The 18426-nt window shown below is 49.1% G+C and overlaps 1 protein-coding gene across 4 annotated transcripts in view; it reads left to right on the forward strand.

Annotated features, from left to right (window-relative positions):
• Window positions 1-2079: 2079 nt before the first annotated feature.
• The window catches only part of NR5A2 (nuclear receptor subfamily 5 group A member 2), a 137226-nt gene continuing 120879 nt past the window's right edge, over window positions 2080-18426 (forward strand). The window contains exons 1-3 of one of the 4 annotated variants that reach the window (XM_023247519.2): window positions 2080-2309; window positions 13849-13986; window positions 18109-18227. In XM_023247519.2, coding sequence (XP_023103287.1) covers window positions 2246-2309; window positions 13849-13986; window positions 18109-18227 — 321 coding nt within the window. In that variant the 5' untranslated portion in view covers window positions 2080-2245. Of the gene's footprint in view, window positions 2310-13848; window positions 13987-16893; window positions 17085-17543; window positions 17694-18108; window positions 18228-18426 lie in introns of those variants that run through there. The other 3 variants (XM_019821946.3, XM_006942842.5, XM_045048555.1) reach the window with 3 other exon arrangements.

Below are 18426 nucleotides of genomic sequence, written 5' to 3' on the forward strand. Positions count from 1 at the left end.
TCATGCCCTGCTCGTGCTCTATGATGACAGCACAGAGCCTGCTTGGGATTCTCTCTCTCTCTCTCTCTCTCTCTCTCTCAATCTGCTCCTCCCTCACTCATTCTCTCTCTCTCTCTTAAAATAAATAAAGCTTAAAAAACGAAAGAAAGAACAGTAAAGAACTGACATGGATAATTATAATCACCCAATCCTTTTTAGTTTGAAATACTTGCTCATTAAAATACTTCACTTCCTAGCTTCCCTTGCAGCTAAGGGTAAGTATGTATCTAATTTCTGCATAATGAAATGTAAGTAACATGTTTATGTGGTACTTACAGGTAATGTACGTAAAAACAAGTATGCATTCAGGGCACCTGGGTGACTCAGTGGGTTGAACATCCAACTTTGGCTCAGGTCAGGATCTCGCAGTTTGTGAGCCTAAGCCCCGCATCGGGCTCTGTGCTGACAGCTCATTGACTGGAGCTTGTTTCACATTGTGTGTCTCCCTCTCCCTCCCCCTTCCCCGCTCATGCTCTGTCTCTCTCTGTCTCTCAAAAATGAATAAACGTTAAAAAAAAAAAAAAAACAAGTATGGCGTTCTCTCTCTTTCCTCCATACTGCTTTCTGGAATGAGAACTGGAATTCTAGCAGCCATTTTAGAACATGAAGATAAGAGATCAAGGATAGTAAAATGGAAAGGAACCAGGTCCCCGACAACTTTGTAGAGCTATTGTACCATCCCTGGATTGTCTACATCTGAACTTCTAAGAGGAAAATAAAGGTTTTATTTAAACCACTGTTATTATGACTTTTCTATTATATGCAGTGAAATCTAACCCAAGAAAATATAATTTTGAACAGGGGTGCCCAGGTGGCTCAGTTGACTAAGCGTCTGACTTCAGCTCAGGTCATGATCTCACTGTTCATGAGTTCAAGCCCCACATCGGGCTCTGTGCTGACAGCTCAGAGCCTGGAGCCTGCTTCGGATTCTGTGTCTCCCTCTCTCTCTGCCCCTCCCCTGCTCACTCTGTCTCTCTCTCTCTCTCTCTCTCTCTCTCAAAAATAAACATTAAAATTTTTTTTAAAAATGCTGTACATAAACATTTTGAGTTTTCTAAATAGAATCTCAGGCAAAAAAAAAAAAAAGTTTGCTTCATTAGAGAAATCAAAACAAATAAGAAAACAATGAACTGCTCCACAACATGGGAAAAGATATGCATTGTTATACAATCCATAGTTTATTACTTTGAAGAACAATAGGGATATTTAACAAGAGCCTAAAACTACCCTTGGTCATTTGCATAATAATTCTTTCATGGCAAAGAGTGATCCAGATTTTTCCTATGGATTCAAGCAAAGAATAATTACTTAAAATTATGGAAAATATATTACACATTCACCATTTTGCCAGCACCAACCTCAAAGTATAAATTTTACTTTATTGGGGGTAAATAGATAGGCTGCCCTTTTAATCAACTGACCAGTGTCCAAACAAGCTAAGATTAACAACTCGGCTAATGAATAGGCATGATTAAAAAGTTGGTTGACGATGCATGAATGAATAAATAGCCATAAGCTTGGAAATACTACCTGTAGTATTTTAAAGTGTCAATCATATCTCTAGTCATCATTTAAAGAATTAATGTGTGCCAATGTTATCATCTAAAATGTATTTACAGAGGTCAGAAGAGCTACGTCTGTCCTCCTCTATGCAAAGAGGTGATGACATCAAGGGGGTATGTCACAAGCCTAAGTTCAGTTAGTAGATTTAAGTTGGTTTGGAGTTTTATCCACTAAGTATGATCTTCTGACCCCTCAGTTTTACAACTTTCCACTCTCTGTGCTGCATAGCACCTCTCCACTTCTGAGTTAATCATTTCTTTGCCATTATCTGCCAGGAGTTCTTATCTCTTTTGCTGTCACTTTATAACAGGGTCCTCTTATCAACCTGCATAGAGTCATGTGATCCATCCAAGCCTATCAAAAGTTTCCATTCTTCTGATTAGAAACCATCATGTAACTGGATACATGGTTTACAGCAGGCAACTAATGCTGGAAAAAGTACAGAGTCCAGGGAAAGACTTGCTTGTAACTTTCTGAATTCTTGGACCTTTTTTTTTTTTTTTTTTGCTTTTTTTTTTTTTTAACTTTCACTAAGGGTTACTGTAGTCTGATGTGTCCTCCTCAAGGCTACAAAAGCTATACTTTTTCTTATGCTCAATGATTTCTGCTTTAAACCAAAGGACCACCTGTAATTTTACTAAGAATGTCTTCTAATTCGGATACTGGAAATTTACAGGACTCTCTAAAGCACGGACTTACACCTGTTGGTAAGTAGGAGTTGCTTTATATCATCCATTGATTATTTTGCTACTATATTAATTCATGTAATTTAATCTTATTGATGTATTTAGTATTATAAGTCATTGCTCCTCCTATTGTCTATTAAAAGCACATTAGCCCATGTATCACACATTTATCTTTCGTGAAATTCAAAAAAAGCAAATGGATATTTCAGTATTTTTTATTATACCCACTGGTTTTGGATGCCCATCCATTATTCTGAAACAGAAACAAAAATGTATAATATATGTATTTCGTCACTAATGTTTTCTGATAATTTCTAATCAGAGATAATAAACTAAAATTTTAACAACTTGAAACAAGTTAACCATATGGAATCATCACTGATCAAACTTTAAAAAAAGCTTTCAAATACTGTAAAGTTTCAAGCCACACCACAGTATGGTGTCTCATTCATTGCAGATACTATAGAGAATCTTTTGTTTCTCTGACGAATAAAAGCCATGTAAATAGATACATATTTTAATATATTTAATAAATATATGTATATATACACACATACACCATCATTAGTTAAAGATTCGAATTTAAGGGTTACTGTCTCTTTTCCAAAATAATGAGCATGGCTTGTTTTTACAAACAGAAGTAAATAGAGCTAATTTTCATTTTAAAAAAGAACAAAAAATGCTGTTGTTACAGCAAGAATACATTCACTTAATCCTAAAAGTAAAGGACTAAAGGGAAGTGATTTCCAGTGGTGTGTAATTATTAGTCTGTTGGCAATCATGTCTTTCTTCCTTTCCCTTAGTTTTTGAAGGACCCGTTCCTTTTCTTGGAGCACTTTCTTAGGCTTTCGCACCGGAATTTCCCTGCGAATTCGCAGAGGCCTGTCATGAGCTCTGAGTTCCAGCTCCGCTGTAGGAGGCAAATCAAGGCTTGCTTGGGCTTTTCCTCTTTCTCCCTTGATAACCAGCTGACTCCCCTGACTGCAGTGATTGCTTTTTTTATGGGCCAACTACACCCTATAGTATATCAGTTGAGGAAATGGTTACAAAAAAAAAAAAAAAAAAGTTCTCTACTTGCGAAAAAGAAAACACGAGGGAGACAAGCAGAGTGCAACAGAGAATCAATTGCCCTGCAGATAAAAAGAAAATACGAGCGCAAGGAAGGAGGTGAAAGAGAAGCACAAACGGTTTCAAATCTTTTTCGCCCGGCAAAGTCGCCGCGACGCGCTAATGAGCCCTTGCAGGCAGCGGCGGGCTCGGCGTCCCGGGGGCTCTGGGCCCGGGGCTCGCGGCGAGAGCGCGCTCCAGCGGGGACGAGGGCGGCGCGCGTGCTGGGCGGGCCCGCGCTCCGGCCGCAGCTCGGGGCGCGCGCAGCCGGGACTGGTAGGCAGCGAGTTGAGAGGGCGTGGGGTCCCGAGGACACGTTCTGTTCTCCCCCTCCCCGTCCCCCCGCCACGGCGTCCTTCACACCCCTGGGGTGAATTAAAGAGGGTAACGTGGTAGAAGGAGACGCCTTGCATGTCTCTCTGCTACCGCGGAACTGTGTTTTTACCCACCGCACCGGGACTCACACCGCACCGGCTATGCTATGGAGCAGAGGCAGGTCCATCCTGCGCGTAGAGAACACCCGCAAGTCGGGATCAGCCGGGTTCCAGAGAGCCAGAACCTACGGAATGTCTGGTCCGGGAGGGACTGCTAAAGACAGCCTCAAAAAAAAAAAAAAAAGTACAGATGAAGTCGCTCAGCGAGTCTATCCCAACACCCTAACCCTCTCCAAGGCACTTCCGGGCGCCAGATCCCGGGAGGACAAAATTCCAGTCAATTTTCCGGTAAAAGAAACCTCTTTCCGGATCTCGTTGGAAGCCACCGCCCCATCCCGGCCCACCCACTGTCCCTCCTCAATTCCCTGGTATTCCCAGGTAGCTGTGAGATGTCCCTGTGTGCAACATCCTAGACACTCAGAGGCGGCTCCTGGCATTGAGAATCCCATGTGTTCATGGGGTAGCCTCCAAGGAATACTGAGGGTCATTCCTGGGTTTCTTGGCTAGACAGGTCACCCAAAGGGCTGACAGGAAAGGGGGACAGCGTAAGCCATCAGACTAAACAGTTAGGGCTGACCGCAACCACGAAGGTGAGTGCCTCTTGGTTTGGATTCTGTCTGCCCAGGGCAGGCCCATTGAGAAGAACCCACAGGTGGAGCTCTAGAGAGTGTCAGGTCCTGGAGTAGCTTTGAGGTGGCAAATTGCAAGTTAGGGTAGGGATGAGAAGTGGTTCACAAAACTGAGGCCAAAGCATGTAGAGATCAGTCAAGATTTCCAACTTTACATTGATTCGGTTGTGTTGGACTAGAAAATGTGCCTCTGTTCATTAAAAAAGCTGTCTCTGGGGGTCCTAGCTGGGCATGACATTGTCCTTCTATGCACGCTGATGGCTACATGAAAACTGTGCATAGATGTCAGTACTTGTATAGAAAAGTAGATATAAGAGAACGTTGTTCCTTCTGCCTACCTGAGAGATAATCATTCAGTGTGGTGTAAGAGCAGCAGACTTGGGGATATAACCAGATTGTTCCTTTTAGGTTAACTAGCTCTGGGACACTCTCTGGATTCTTGGTTTCTGACTTAGGTACTTCTTCATTCTCCAAAATGGGGCAATTTTACTGATGATATGCAGTACTAATTTGAGAGAGAAAGATAGAGAAATGGAGAAAGAAAAAGTACTTGTCTGTATCAACGAAAGAGCCAAATTTGCATGGTGGGAAACATGTCATATAACAAGTATTTATTGACTCTTCTGCAATGTGCTCAACATTATGCTTTGGTTTGTATTAAATTTATGTAATGCTTCAAATTAAGTGCATTTATGGAATATATTATGCACATTTATTATTGTATATTATCCACAGGAAACTATGTCTTCATAGTGAGGGGTACATAACACACAATGCAAACAATATTAAGAAATGATATAAAGTTTGTTATCTAGTCCCCTTAGCACTCTTGGAGTCTGATTTTTTTCCAGCAATAACCTCCAGTTATCTCTGTGCCCATAAGGGTCTCTCCAAGTAGGGGTCATGGAGTGGAAAATGAGATAGCCCATTATGCCACCCTAAAGTCTAGCCAGCTCTATTTGCAGTGCAGTTTAGAATGTCAGTCACTCAAACCCATGTTCTGATTCTTGCTGGGCTTAGCCAGTTCCCTCAAGGAAGCTAAACCCTGGTGCCTCTTCTTCCCTGCCTCAGCCCAACTCCAAAACAGTGCTTTCCCAGACTCTTTTTACTGGCCTTGATCGACAAATTGTGACTGGAGCTAAAGTCACCTCTTTTAATAAACCAAGAGAGATTTATGGAGAAAGGGAGAACAGAGGCTTGGTAGTGCTTTTTTCCTTTACTTAATGCCTCCACCCAGACACAATGTCTAAGGTTATCTTGGCTTCAGCCTTGAACTTGAGATGAGCTAGCTGAAGGGCTCTGGGACAGACTCCCACCTGGAGGCCCAGCTTCCCCCAAGTACTTACGGGGAAGTTTGACACAGGGAGACAGTCAGACATCTTCCGGTCCCCGAGACCAGAACCTACCTCAGGATAAAGCTATTTCTTTGGGTTATACTTCCTCACTCTTCACCTTATTGGAACAAAAATTCTCTGAGAAATCCAGTTGGCTTTAAGGAACTTTGGGATTTAGGGGGCTTTGAGGTCTGGGGATGTCCTAGGGAAAAATTGAAACATGACCAGAGTGGCTTTGAGAGATTAAGCCTGGGAGAACCCTGTGGACTGAACTTGAGCAGACAAATTAGCAAACGCTGCCTCTTTTTTTAGTCTTTTGGGAAACTCTGATATATGTTTTTTTGTGTAATAAGTAAGAAAAGACACAAGTTTAAACTCCAAATAATCTGAATACAGAGGAACATAAGCAGTTTGGTGAGTTTTTTTCTCGGAGTGTAATTAAGTCCCTGAGGACTGTGTAAAGCAGTGCACGACAGTCAAGTTTAGCGAGTACCTCTTACTGAAAGGATCTTGTTTTTTATTTTATTTTATTTTATTTCATTTTATTTAAAATTTTTTTTAAGTTTATTTCTTTATTCTGAGAAAGACAGAGACAGCATGAGCAGGAGAGGGGTAGAGAGAAAGTGGGAAGGAGAGAGAGAATCCTAAGCAGGCTCTGAACTATCAGTGCAGAGCCCAACGTGCGGCTCGAGCTCACAAAACCAAGAATTGGGCGCCCCTGGAAGGCCCTTATTTTTAATGGTTCTAAAATGGTTAGTGATTCCCTTCCTAGTGTTTTTCCTTACAGAAAGATGAGTGTGGGTGAGTTTAGAAGAAAAGAGATAAATACACAGGAGAACTGGTATTTATTAACAGCAGGATATGCTGCCCTGCTGGGACTGTCTCATCCAGGTGTAAAGTTTACTTTGTTAACCCTATTTTACTGATGACAACATTGAATCAGAAAGGTCTTGTGAGTCACCCAAGACCACTCGGCTTTGTCAGGAGAGTGAACCATAAACAGAACCCATGGATGTGATTCTGAAATCCATGCTCTTTCCTCCAAGTAGTGACTATTTGCCTTTGTTGATATAATGGAAAGATGGTTGAAAATGTTAATCTACTGAGACTTTCTTTCCAAAGGCATTCTGGGATTAAGAAGACATTTGTAAATGGTTATTTATCTTCCTTTTCATTCCACAGTGGAAACCAGATTTAGATTCCAGTAGAATTCAGAAGGGTGGGATGGGAAGAGGTGTAGCGGGCAGGGTGGAGACAGCAGCCCAGTACCCTTGAGGGCAGAGCAAATCAGGGTGGGAAGGCACTTTGGATCTTGTATTCTGGGATTTCTTGGAAAGGATCTCTGGAGTTTGGATGGAGTTTTGCTTGCAGTTTGGGGTGTATGCTGGCAACTTGCAGGGCTACTGACAGGGTGTAAGGGAATGGGAGACAATTCAGAGCATCTATTTGTTAGTTAGTGGGTATGAGGAGGGCAGAGAAATCACTCAACATGAGGGACTGAGTTTTCAGAGAAAGGGACCTTTTTTTTTCCACCCTGAGAAACCAACATCTGTTTTCTTATAAAGGGAGGAAATAGAGAACAAGATAGTTTAAGCACAGACAGGCACGCACACACCCTTTTGAAAAACCACTTTTGACAAACCCCAGGGTGTCCCTAGTGAGACGCTGGTCCCACAACCGGCGCTATCATGTTTCACAGTAAATGCTGATTCCTTCCCCATGATCTGGACATCCGCGGCCTCACCCCCACCAAGCTCCACCTGTTCCACCAGCGGTCTATACATGATTGAAAAGAAAATAGGTCGGAACCCGCCATCAGGTCCCCGATGCATCTTTCCAGTTTCTAGACAAGAAACCTTGGAGGGAAGGAGAAAGAATTTGCTCCAAACCTCTGCGCTTGGCTGGCCACCACCTCTTCATCGCCGAAGTTGCCTTTAGGTTGGAGGAGCCGACATCCTCCCAAACGAGAGAACGACGGACCCTCCTAGACCCGAGCTCTTCCCATCCTTGGGGACCGTGAGCCAGACGGTGAAGCTATCGCCGCCAGTCCCGCCTTTCTAGCCCCTCGCTTTGTGTTCTGTCCCAGAGGGGCCCAAGTTGGTAGACAGAGCTCTGCGCGGCCCGGTACGCTTTGATCTTAGAAAGGAAACCTCTAGGTGGGGGCTTCCCTAAGGCAAGAACCTCGAGACTGCCCACCCCCGCGGCGCTGCTAGAGCAGAGGAATTCGCGAGCTCCGCGGAGTGCAATCCCTTCCCTCATGACACTTCCAGTCTGGTCGTATTCACCTGAATGGTAGCCCTGAATAGTTCTAGTCCGGGTTGAGGAGGCGGGGAGGGGACATGGGGCGTGGAATTGCGACGCAAGTTCTCAGCTGGTTTCACTAAGCGCTCGGTGGCCTGCTGGCGCCAGGATCGCCCTCGAGAACGTCACTCCGAGTTCTGGTTTGTCCCGAGGCGGGACGGCGTGGTTCCGAGAGGGGACTCCCACTGTTTTGAGTTGGAGCTGACTCACATTTGCATTTCAATTACAGAGGAAGAGATAGATTAGATTGGACCACCTACCCAAGATTATTTCCCTAGCCAGCTCCTTTCTCAAGACCGGATCTCCCCGCCCACTTGGAGAAGGGCAAGGGCTGTACCCAAGGCGGGATGCGCCCGGACCCCTGGGTTGGGGCAACAGTCACCAAAGAAAATGAAGCCAAAACGTTCTAGATTAGCCTTTTTCCGGAGAGATGCGGATACCGATAATCCAGGCCAAACTCTCCAAAAACCTCACCTTTACTTCAGGACAAGGGTGGGATGTTGTTTGGAGGAGGGGCTGGAGGAACCTGGATTACCTGGATAATTGCTTCACCTTATATTTTCCTCCTCAGTAAAGATGGGGCCATGGTATATTAAGATACTCCCATAGTGATTATGAGTCAATCCCCATTTGCGGGTTACCCCAAACACACAAGTCTTTCCAGGGGTAGAAGGTCTCAACTGATAGCAGTTTTTCCTCCTGCTCCAGGGCTGTGGTAGATGATGTCTTAAGTAGTTACTTACACTCTTAGCAGAAAGGGATCTTTTTTTTTTTTTTTTTTTTTTTTAATGAGGCAGGACTTCTCACCTATTTAAGTTTGTTTTTTCAAAGTTCCGGCCAATACGGTGCTCCCCGGTAATTTGTGTGTCTATACTGAAATTTAACCCTTCTTATCTTAAAACAAAGCGCTCCGGACGCCGGCGGGGGGGACTGGAGACTAGAGGCGGGGGCCAATAGCCCAGCCTCCAGAGCTCTGGAGCGGAACTCTGGAATTCTTTGCGAAACTTAATTTTCGGAGAAAGGCAAAAGTGGCTTCTGATGGGCTTGTTGAGTGGGAGGGGCGGAAAAGTTAGGCAGAGCCCGAGTTTTCAGTAGGCTGATAGACTTGCTTCTCTTTCCCCTCGGGCTATCCCGGCCACTTGGTGGAGACTTCCCGAAAAATATCTAGGCTGCTTCTGAGGCTGAAAAGCAGACACATGCTACAAAAAAAAGTAATGATTCTGGTTCCTTAAAAACACCAAAAAGTAGAAATGGAGGAGACATCAGAAATTGTTTCCAAGAATGCAGATTTGAAAGTTTCGTGCGAGACTCGGTAGGTCATGCGAGGCTTCTCCCACCTAGGCGCGCGGGAGGGGTGGGTCTTCCACTTGGAAGAGCCCAGGAAAGTTGAACCAGTTCTAAAAAATCGTGACATTTTCACTCCCTTTGCGGCCTGCAAGCGTTAAGCGCGCGGGGCTGGCATACAATTCTCAGGTCAGGTCAAGGGCAGGCTGTTCCCGGCGCGCTCTCTGAAATGCAGCGCGGAACAGCGCACAAGTGGAGGCGGGGGAGGAGAGCGAGGCAGTTACATCCTCGCGAGTGGGGAGTGCGAGACCTCCTCAGCTGCAGCCCGCCGGGTGAATGGGGCGCACGGCCCCGTAACGCTGAGCCTGGATAAAATATGCCAGGACTGCGCTCCTCGGGCTCATCAAGGCTGCGCGGGAGCCTCCCCGAGCCATCATCCTTTGTAATTGCAACCGTCAATCAACGCTTTAAGACAAAGTCAGAACCGGGAAGGACGAGCCCTGGAGACCAGTCTCGTCGGAAAGAAGGTGGAGGCGTGGGGGAAGTGAGGGGAAAGGGGAGAGAAGTTTGTCAGAAGTTGGCAAAGGAATGGAGGGGAGAAATTGTGAATCCGCACCGTAGCTAAAGCCGGAACGGTCTCCCCCGGTCTCCCGGCCTCTGGTTTGTGGTCTCCGCCACCACTTGTTTCCCGCCAGACGGGGTGGATTCTTGAGTGTGCATCCACTGAGAGGCAGGGGGGCAGTAGGTTAGATGTTCCTGGCGGAGGATGGGATGCGTCTGCCCGCCTGCGGGCGTTTTAGCATTCCAAGTCGATCGATGTGTCTGTCCGTCAGTCCAGACCACCACCAGCATCAACGTTTAGACCGCACAGGCCCTGTTGCCCTACTCCCATCACTGCCTCCCCTTCCCGCGTCCACTTGGCTCTCCTTCCTCACTGCTGCCTGTGCAGCCTAGAACCATCTTCAGGTAACCGATCCGAGGCACCGTGGGCGGCCCGGGCTCCTCCTCTTCCAGCTATCCTTCCGAGAGGGTGTTCTGGGAGACGCCCAGGCCGATCCCAGGTCACAGGGCAAGCGGGTCCGGGGCTCCAGTGTGGGCCCCTGCCCAGCGGAATTGAAGGGTCAAGGGACCAGATCGTTCGGAACCAGGGAACTCAGGGGGTTTGGAAAGGATGCACTTGCAGGGCGGAAATGAGCGTGATGTGGGAAGCCTGGTGCCGCCGCCCCACCCTCTGCGTCTGCCCCAGGGCTGGGGGCTCTGCCGCTCCCCTAAAGCCCTTACGAAGCGACCCGGGAAAAGGTGAGTGTGCCCTCGGGTCTCTGACATGAACCAATTCCAGTGGAAGATTTCCCCCTTGTCCACCGCCGGCAGGGGTTTCCACGTCCCGGATAGGGATCTGGATATGGTTGACCCTAGGGAACTCTTCCTGGAGCAGGAGGCCTGGGACGCCGAAGTTTTCTCTCTGCTTGAGACCTGCTATTTAGGTGCCCCTTCCGATCGGGGGGGAAAAGCCGTGAGCCTGGACAAGAACTTCAAAGCAAGGCGAAGCACCTTGGATCTTTCTTCTGTGATACAACTGCGGATTTTTTTTTAAGGGTGGTTTTTTGAAACCTTGTCTGCAGCCCCTATTTCCCCACCATTGCCCCCTCTGATTTTGGGAGGAGAGAAATGAATGCCAACTGCTCCTTTGTCACCATCATTCCTGGTTTGGGGTGTGAGGCAAGGGCAGACTGGCCTGGACTGAAAAGGCGCTAGGGTGGTCTAGGCAAGCCCCCTCTGGGGCTGAAGCTGGGTTAGGAATGTGATCACAAAGTTTTCCTTGGCTAGGTCAAGGCTCTGCCTCAAGTGCAGGCAAGCACTTTTGCCATGCTACAAATATATGGTCCTGTCAGACCCCCTTTCTACTTCTTTCAAACTCTCCCAACCTCTTCCTCCAGCTCTACCAATCAGAGGACCTTCCCTCACCCTGGAAGCTCCCCCTGAGGACCAAGAGTCTGGAGTCCCCCCAAAGCTGCCAGCCTGGTATTTGCAAAGTGCTACATAAGTGCCCCCCTGAGCTCTTTGACTGTAGTGAGAGGAGGCTGTTCCTAGATTAAGACTTTGGAATAAACTGATTTTCAAAGTTCATCCAAATCCACAAAGGACAGCAAGAACTGAGTTGAGCCCTGAGACAACTCCTTTCCTTTTCTGAACTGTGTGTATGTGTGTGTATATATTCTATATATAATATATATACTTAAGCCACAAAACTTATTTATTTACAATGATATTTAAAAACAACTAGTAATATTGAAAATGAATTGACAGTGTTAGTTGATGCTACCCTGGAAATCTGATCATCTTAAGGGTCATTTTGGCAACTACATCCCACTGCCCTTTACAAACTAGTGGCTGGTCCCCATCCCCCCAAGTTTAAACATTTTAATGAAATTTGGTGCTACAAAACTGAGATTTAAATAAGCTAGATTCTGAATATACATTGAAGAAGAACAAAATGACCAAAAAAAAAAAAAAAAAAAAAAAGAATTAGAGAGCCAACAGTACCTGAATTACCAGGCGTGGGTGGGTGATGAACAACCCGCTTCATATAAAAGTGTAGATTAATCATGGGGATGATTGGAGTGTTATTCAATTCATCAAATACTGGCCTGGGCAGTTTGAGTGTGTGATCTCTATGCCATTCAAATAGAATAAATTCAGATCTTTTGAGATTCAAATTCACCCCCTTGCGGGAGGACTCTGATAATTACCCAGTCTCACAGCAGACACTGAATATGAGGCATTTCATATGCAGTCACGAGGCTGGAAAAAATGTTTTTTCATCTTGTTGGGATGAGATCTGAAAACTTTGAAGATGTGGCTGGGCTGGTGGCCGAAGAGCTTACATAACAGATGGTTCTTTAAAACTTTATTAAAGTGCTGGGCCTCTGGGCCTCATGTGGATTGTCCTACCAGAGACACCAGAATGAAAAAGGAAAGCCTAGTCCGATCGTTGCTTTCTGCTTGGAAACACAGTGCCCTAAAATTTAGGAAGTCTGCCGCCAATGTAATCTTAGTCTGGAGGGGGTGGGGTGTTTATAAATGAGTGAAGGACCCGGTAAAGAGCGGGGGAAACAGGGATAGCTGTTCCTCCATTGCCGGCGAGCGGGCGAACTCTCGGCGAGATGGGTCTCCTCGGTGAGCCGGGACGCTCGGCCACGGCAGGACTCCTGGAGCCCATGGTGGGGCCTTTTCGGACTGAATACCGATGGGCAATGAAGCCGGGAGACCCTTGAGAGCAGGCCAGCTCTTCTGAGAAGAGCGGTCAACTGAATTCAGCATCTCTTTTCTCCTTTAAGTTGTTTAAATGGGTGTTTAACTCCCTCTCCAGCCCCCGACCCGATATTCGCGCGGGGACACACACGCACACTCACACACTCCCGCGTCCCTTCTGGTTTTCCCTCAGCTCGCAGAAATAAATCGCCGCCCTAGCCTCCCGTCCTTCGCCGCTGCGCTCAGACAGAGGTCGCTTCCCACTAGCTGTAAGACCCGGCAGCATTCACATCCCCCGCCCCAGGTCAGGGTGGGGTGGGAGGGGGTTAAGGCGGGGTGGTGAGGTTGGGGCAGGCGAGGGGACTGGAGCTCGCGCCTCATCCTCATTGGCTGGCGGCTGGTGTCCGACCGAGTCCGGAACCCGCGTCCCCATTCACTGTCATCACCCCTCATCCCAGCCTTCCCCTTACCCCCGTCCTACTTACCTCCCCTCTCCTCCTCATCTTCCCCCTTTCCTTCCCAGCGCCGTCACCCTCGGGGCTGGAAGGGCTGCTCTCGGACACGCGAGAGGAGTAAACGAGGCAGGAGAGGGGGGTTGTAACTTCACAACTCCACACTTGTGATAGTCAGCGAGAGGGAAGCAGAGACAGGGGAAGGGGCGGAGAGGAGGGGAGAGAGAAGTGAGGGGAGAGGGAGAGGGAGAGGGAGAGGGAGAGGGAGAGGGAGAGGGAGAGGGAGAGGGAGAGAGAGAGAGAGAGAGAGAGAGAGAGAGAGAGAGAGAGACCCCTGCCGATCTTGAGCCAGAGGGCGGGTGGAGGGAGGGGTAGAAGTCGCCCGAGCCGTCCGGGAGCAGCGGCAGCGGCACCGCCGCGGCGGCAGCAGCAGCTCGGCGGCCGCCTCCGCTGCCCGCCCGGAGCTCGGCCGCGCACGGATCCGCGCCCCGGGCAGCTGCGCCCTCGCCGCCGCCGCCGCCGCCGCCGCCCTAGCCGAGCCAAAGCCAGGCGCGCGGACGCAGTCTTCGTCGCGTCTCGTAGCCCGCCATCTCCTCCCAGCAGCTTGGGGTCGGCTCCGGAGTTGCGAGACTGGACGGGGCTCAGGGGTCCTGACCCGCGGCCCCGGAGGAGGCGGAGGCACGCTCCTGCGAGCGGTGGGTGAGCCAGCACCCCAGCCGCCCCTCCCTCCTTTCCGCCGGAGTTGAATCTGTGCTGCCCGTGTCCAGGTGCTGGGCTTCCGGACGGACGCGGACCCCCTCTCCCCGCCCGCGGCCGCCTTGTCATGCTGCCCAAAGTGGAGACGGAAGCCCTGGGACTGGCTCGATCGCATGGGGAACAGGGGCAGATGCCGGAAAACATGCAAGGTAAGGAGGCGCTGCGCGGCGCTCGGGTTCCCGCGGCCACACCGCCCCCGGGCTCGCCCTGAGGGCTTCAGCCGCCCACCCCTCGCGGGCGCCGGAGCAGCCCTGCGGGGCGCTCGCCGCTGCCGGGCTGTGGGGCCGCGCGCGGGCGGCAGGCCCCCTCCCGAGGGGCAGGCATAAAAGTTTATGGCTCTTGAACAATGCCGGGCGGAGGTTTTCCAAGCAATGCCTAATTGGCCGCTTCTAATTAAGAAAAGAGAGGTTTCAAGCTCTATGGCAACCCGAGGGGGGCAGCTTCAGGCTAAAGATACTTCAGAATAATAAGATCATTCTAAGAAATGAAATGCCTCACTGGAAACCGGAGCGGGTTCTCGGTCATTGGAATCGGTGGGAACTTTAATCAATGCTCGTGTGTGGAGGAAGAACACCCTGCTTAGCAAAGTCAGCTACAAAGAGAGGAGGCTCCGGGAAAGCTGGTCTTAGCGGCGTTAGAATGTATGTTGGGCACCCCCAAAAGCCCAGGGGGACACTGCGAACTGGCTCTAATTTGGACAACTTCAGAACCGCAGACAGAACTGAAGAAATCCAAAATTATCCCACCCCCATCCTCTGCGCGGGTATTGCCGAGTTAGTTGAGGGAACGGGGCACCGGTTTAGCTTAATGCCTCTGCTACAGTCCCAGAGCTGGGAATGTGGAAGCCCGGCTTGTTTTCTTACCTCTTGATTGCTAACAACAAAAAAAGCAAACCCTGCTGGCTATATTTTCGCCGCATTCCAAATAGCGACTCTAGATGTGGTTGTATTAAGCCCTCCAGAAGTTTATCGCAGTTGCCCTGGGCCGGGGAGGGAACAATGCTAGGAAAAGTCACCGGTGCTCTTCCATCCTCGCCCCTTCCCGCGCGCAGGATGTGCGGGCAGGCGGGCCTGTGATCCCGGAACGCTTCCTGCCATCCCCTTGAGCGAACTTGAAAGCGCCGGGGAAGTGTTGGGAGCAGAGTTGGAGCAGGGTTTGGGGTTGGTGCACGCCGCGGTGCGGGATCGGCGGCGCGCCTGCCGCGCTTGGGCCCAGGGCCCCTGACGTCTCCCTCCGGGACTGGGGAAAGAGGGTGGCGGTTACGCGTGCGTTGTGCCTGTGGGTCGGTTACCTCTCGGTGATGCTGGGGTCTCTCCAAGCCTCCAGGAAGGGCTGTGGACGTCCCCTGGGGGCTGCGGCCCCTGAGACTAACTTGAGGGTTGGGTGCTGGAGGAACCCGGTTGGCCCAAAGAGGCATTGGCGCTCGTACCTGGGAGTCCCGCGAAGTCGGGGCGTGGGGGACGCGGCGCCGTGAGCGGGATCCCGGAACCCTCCGCCTCTAGCTGCGGAGAGGGAGTGCCCTCTGGGCGCCCGTGAGGCCACCGCGATCTTAGGTCCAAAAGGAAAGTTTCTGCCCCTCGTTCAGGCGCGCGCGTTTCTGAAAGACTAGGGAAAAGACCCTCAGGGAAACGCTGGATCAAGAAGTAGGGGAGGCAAGAATAAGGGTTTAGGGGGCGGGGGAGATGCGAGGGAAATGCCACTGTAGTATTCCTTTTAAAGTTCGGGAGGGGCGTTCTTGACACGACCTACTGTCCCAAAGCAGAAAGTTAGACTTCCATTGTGCACAGGTCTCAGGAGAAGCCGCCGGTCGCTCGCTCAGTTTTGGGTTCGAAAACATCGTGGGAAGGGTCAGGGCACGACTCCCTCTATGCCACTCGGCCTGCACCTCGAGGGAAGTCCCTGGGGATGGGGACCCCTTTCCCTTGCTTGCTCTGGGCTCAGCCGGGGACGCGCCCTGGTCCTACCAGAAAAGACTCGCCACTAGGTTTCGGGACAGCTTACTATGGAGGGATTTATCCGCGTGCCTCTCTTCGGCCCTAGCTTTCCAAGGCCCCACGGCCCTCTCTGCTTTCTAAAGACAGGGACTTCTTTGCCCCAACGGATTCCGTTCTCCGAAAGCCTACTTGGGCAAGGCACCTGGGACACTCTGAAAGATGCCCGGGTCCCGCACAGCAGCGACTGGCTACCCACAAGGCCTCTGTCTTTGTCCAAGAGGGTCCCCATTCCCAGCCCTGGTCTTTTGGCGTTGGATCCCCGAGGTGGGCACCGAATCCTCCTGCAAACGGTTGCCTCGCTGTGCCTCTTAGGTGCGAAATTAGAGTTTACTTTTTTTGGGAGAAGGGGAGACAGAGAAGAACACACTTGGTAAAGTACAGTTTTTCCCGTCCCGAAAACACGCCGCAGGACAATAGTTACGAGTTTTGGAAGAGATGGGGCTATAAACAAACTTAAACCCTCAGTTTCCTCAAACCCCCAGCTTCCCAAAGCCCGAGCGCGGACCTCTTAGGGTTGGCGCCACTAGGAGGACTGCGCTTAGCGTCTCTACTTCTACTTCACGGAGCTCAAGGCGCCTGCTTCTACGCGAACATCTTTTCCCGGGACCCCACCCCCACGCCCAAACTCTGGCTAACTCACTCCGGTTTAAGCCCCAGGCCAGGGCTCTGTGTCTCGGGAAGAGACGTCTCAACTCAGCCGGTCGGTCCTCGGCCCTCAGCCTCGAAGTGGTGCAAGTGACCTCGCCTCCCCACGGCCCTCTCCGGAGGCCTGCAGAATCCGTAAAGAAACAAAAAACAAAAAACAAAACAAAACAAAAAAACCCACTTTATTTTAAAAAGATAAAAAGGAAAAGAACGAGTCCTTGGCGAAGAGGCCACATGATCGTGATGGAGTGGCCGGGAACTTTGGGGATGCAGTGGGAGCTATTTCTCTTTCCGTTTTGGTAAACAAATCAAAGGAAACTTTTGTCCGGCCGTCGGTTCCCCCATCTCCCCCCCCACCCCCCGCCCCGCCCCCTGCAAACGCCACTGATTAACTTAAACTCGAATCTGCATTTGTGCGCCTGTGTGTCGCCGAGCAAGAGTTGGGCAAGGGGCGAAAAGGACAGCGCGCCCCGGGGTTTCACAGGAAGGTGACCGGGAGGGGTACAGCTGGTGGCTGGGCTGCGCGGACCTGCCCCTTAGCACCGATACCCGCCGCGTCGCCCTCCGAGACCTGCCCCCGAGTGAGTCTCAGGAAGGGACTAGATCAGGTATCATCTGGGGTCTCCTGGCCACTGTCCTTCCTGTGCATAGTTTATCCATCTTTTAGCTGCGATGACGCCTTCGCAGGGGCTAAGTCCGGCGGAAGGCGGTTACTCGATCCCCGCAGTGAGCCGCTTGTAGCCGCGGCCTGATTTCTGTTTAACTTTAACCGGGCAATCTCAAGGTGTTTATATTTTGCAATGATTATCGGAAACATGTGAAGTTTTATCGCAGGACTTTAATACTTGGGGACGAAACCAAACCCTCCCGTGTATCTTTTCTTTTCTTCCCCCCCCCCCCTCCCATCCGGGCGTCCTCCCTCTTTTCCTTCTTTATTTTAACAGGACGTTTTCGAATGTGAAGAGACTAAAGTATCCAGAACAGGAGCCCTGTCGATAAGTAACTGAATGTTTCAATTAGTCTAACAGATTCGAACGTACAGCCGCAGGCTGTTAAAAGTGGGGGCTGCTGCTGGAAAGCTGTTTCTGGGGCTTCAGGTTCTCGGTCAAGTGTTTGCAAATCGGCAGTTGCTATCCTGATAAGCGCTGTGTTACTTGCAGCAAACTTACTCCAAGAGTGCGAGAATGCGAGAGCTTGCTTCTCTTCCTTAGGCAAAGGTGACATTTTGGATCTTAACTTTAGAAGGTTGAAAAGAAGTTCTAAATGGTTACTTTCTGCAATTCATGTTTCTTTTCTGATTTGCTGTCTTGCAGTTATGACCTATGTGTTCAACAGCGGTCAGTTTAAAATTCTTAACAAAAGAAGTTGGAAATCTTTTTAAGTTAAAAAAATAGGAAGTGCATGCTCGTTGAGTCCTAAAGATGTTTTGCTTTCATTGTATAAAACTATTTTTTAAGTATAGCAAGATAAAATATTATATATATATAATATATATACATTATATATATTATATATATAATATTTTACCTGTGATATTTGCCCACTGATCACCAAAATGCTTTTCACTGCAGGATTAAAACCTACATAGTAAATTAATTAGATATGTATACACATTTCTTTTTCTTGTTTCAGTGTCTCAGTTTAAAATGGTGAATTACTCTTACGATGAAGATCTTGAAGAACTCTGTCCGGTGTGTGGAGACAAAGTGTCTGGATACCATTATGGGCTCCTCACCTGTGAAAGCTGCAAGGTTTGCCTCCACGTTGCTACCTGATAAATACAATGTTTAAATCCAAAATAAACCATTGGATTACTTTTTAAAGCTAAATGGAGGCTGTCTTTTATAGACTCAATTAAAAATGAGAGAAAGAGTTAGTCCTGGGGAGATGATTCTTTGAAATATGCGTTTGATTTAATTCCAAAGGCTAAAAAAATTTATGCTGTTTAGA

Source organism: Felis catus, chromosome F1, assembly GCF_018350175.1.
Source record: "Felis catus isolate Fca126 chromosome F1, F.catus_Fca126_mat1.0, whole genome shotgun sequence".
Classification (NCBI taxonomy): domain Eukaryota; kingdom Metazoa; phylum Chordata; class Mammalia; order Carnivora; family Felidae; genus Felis; species Felis catus.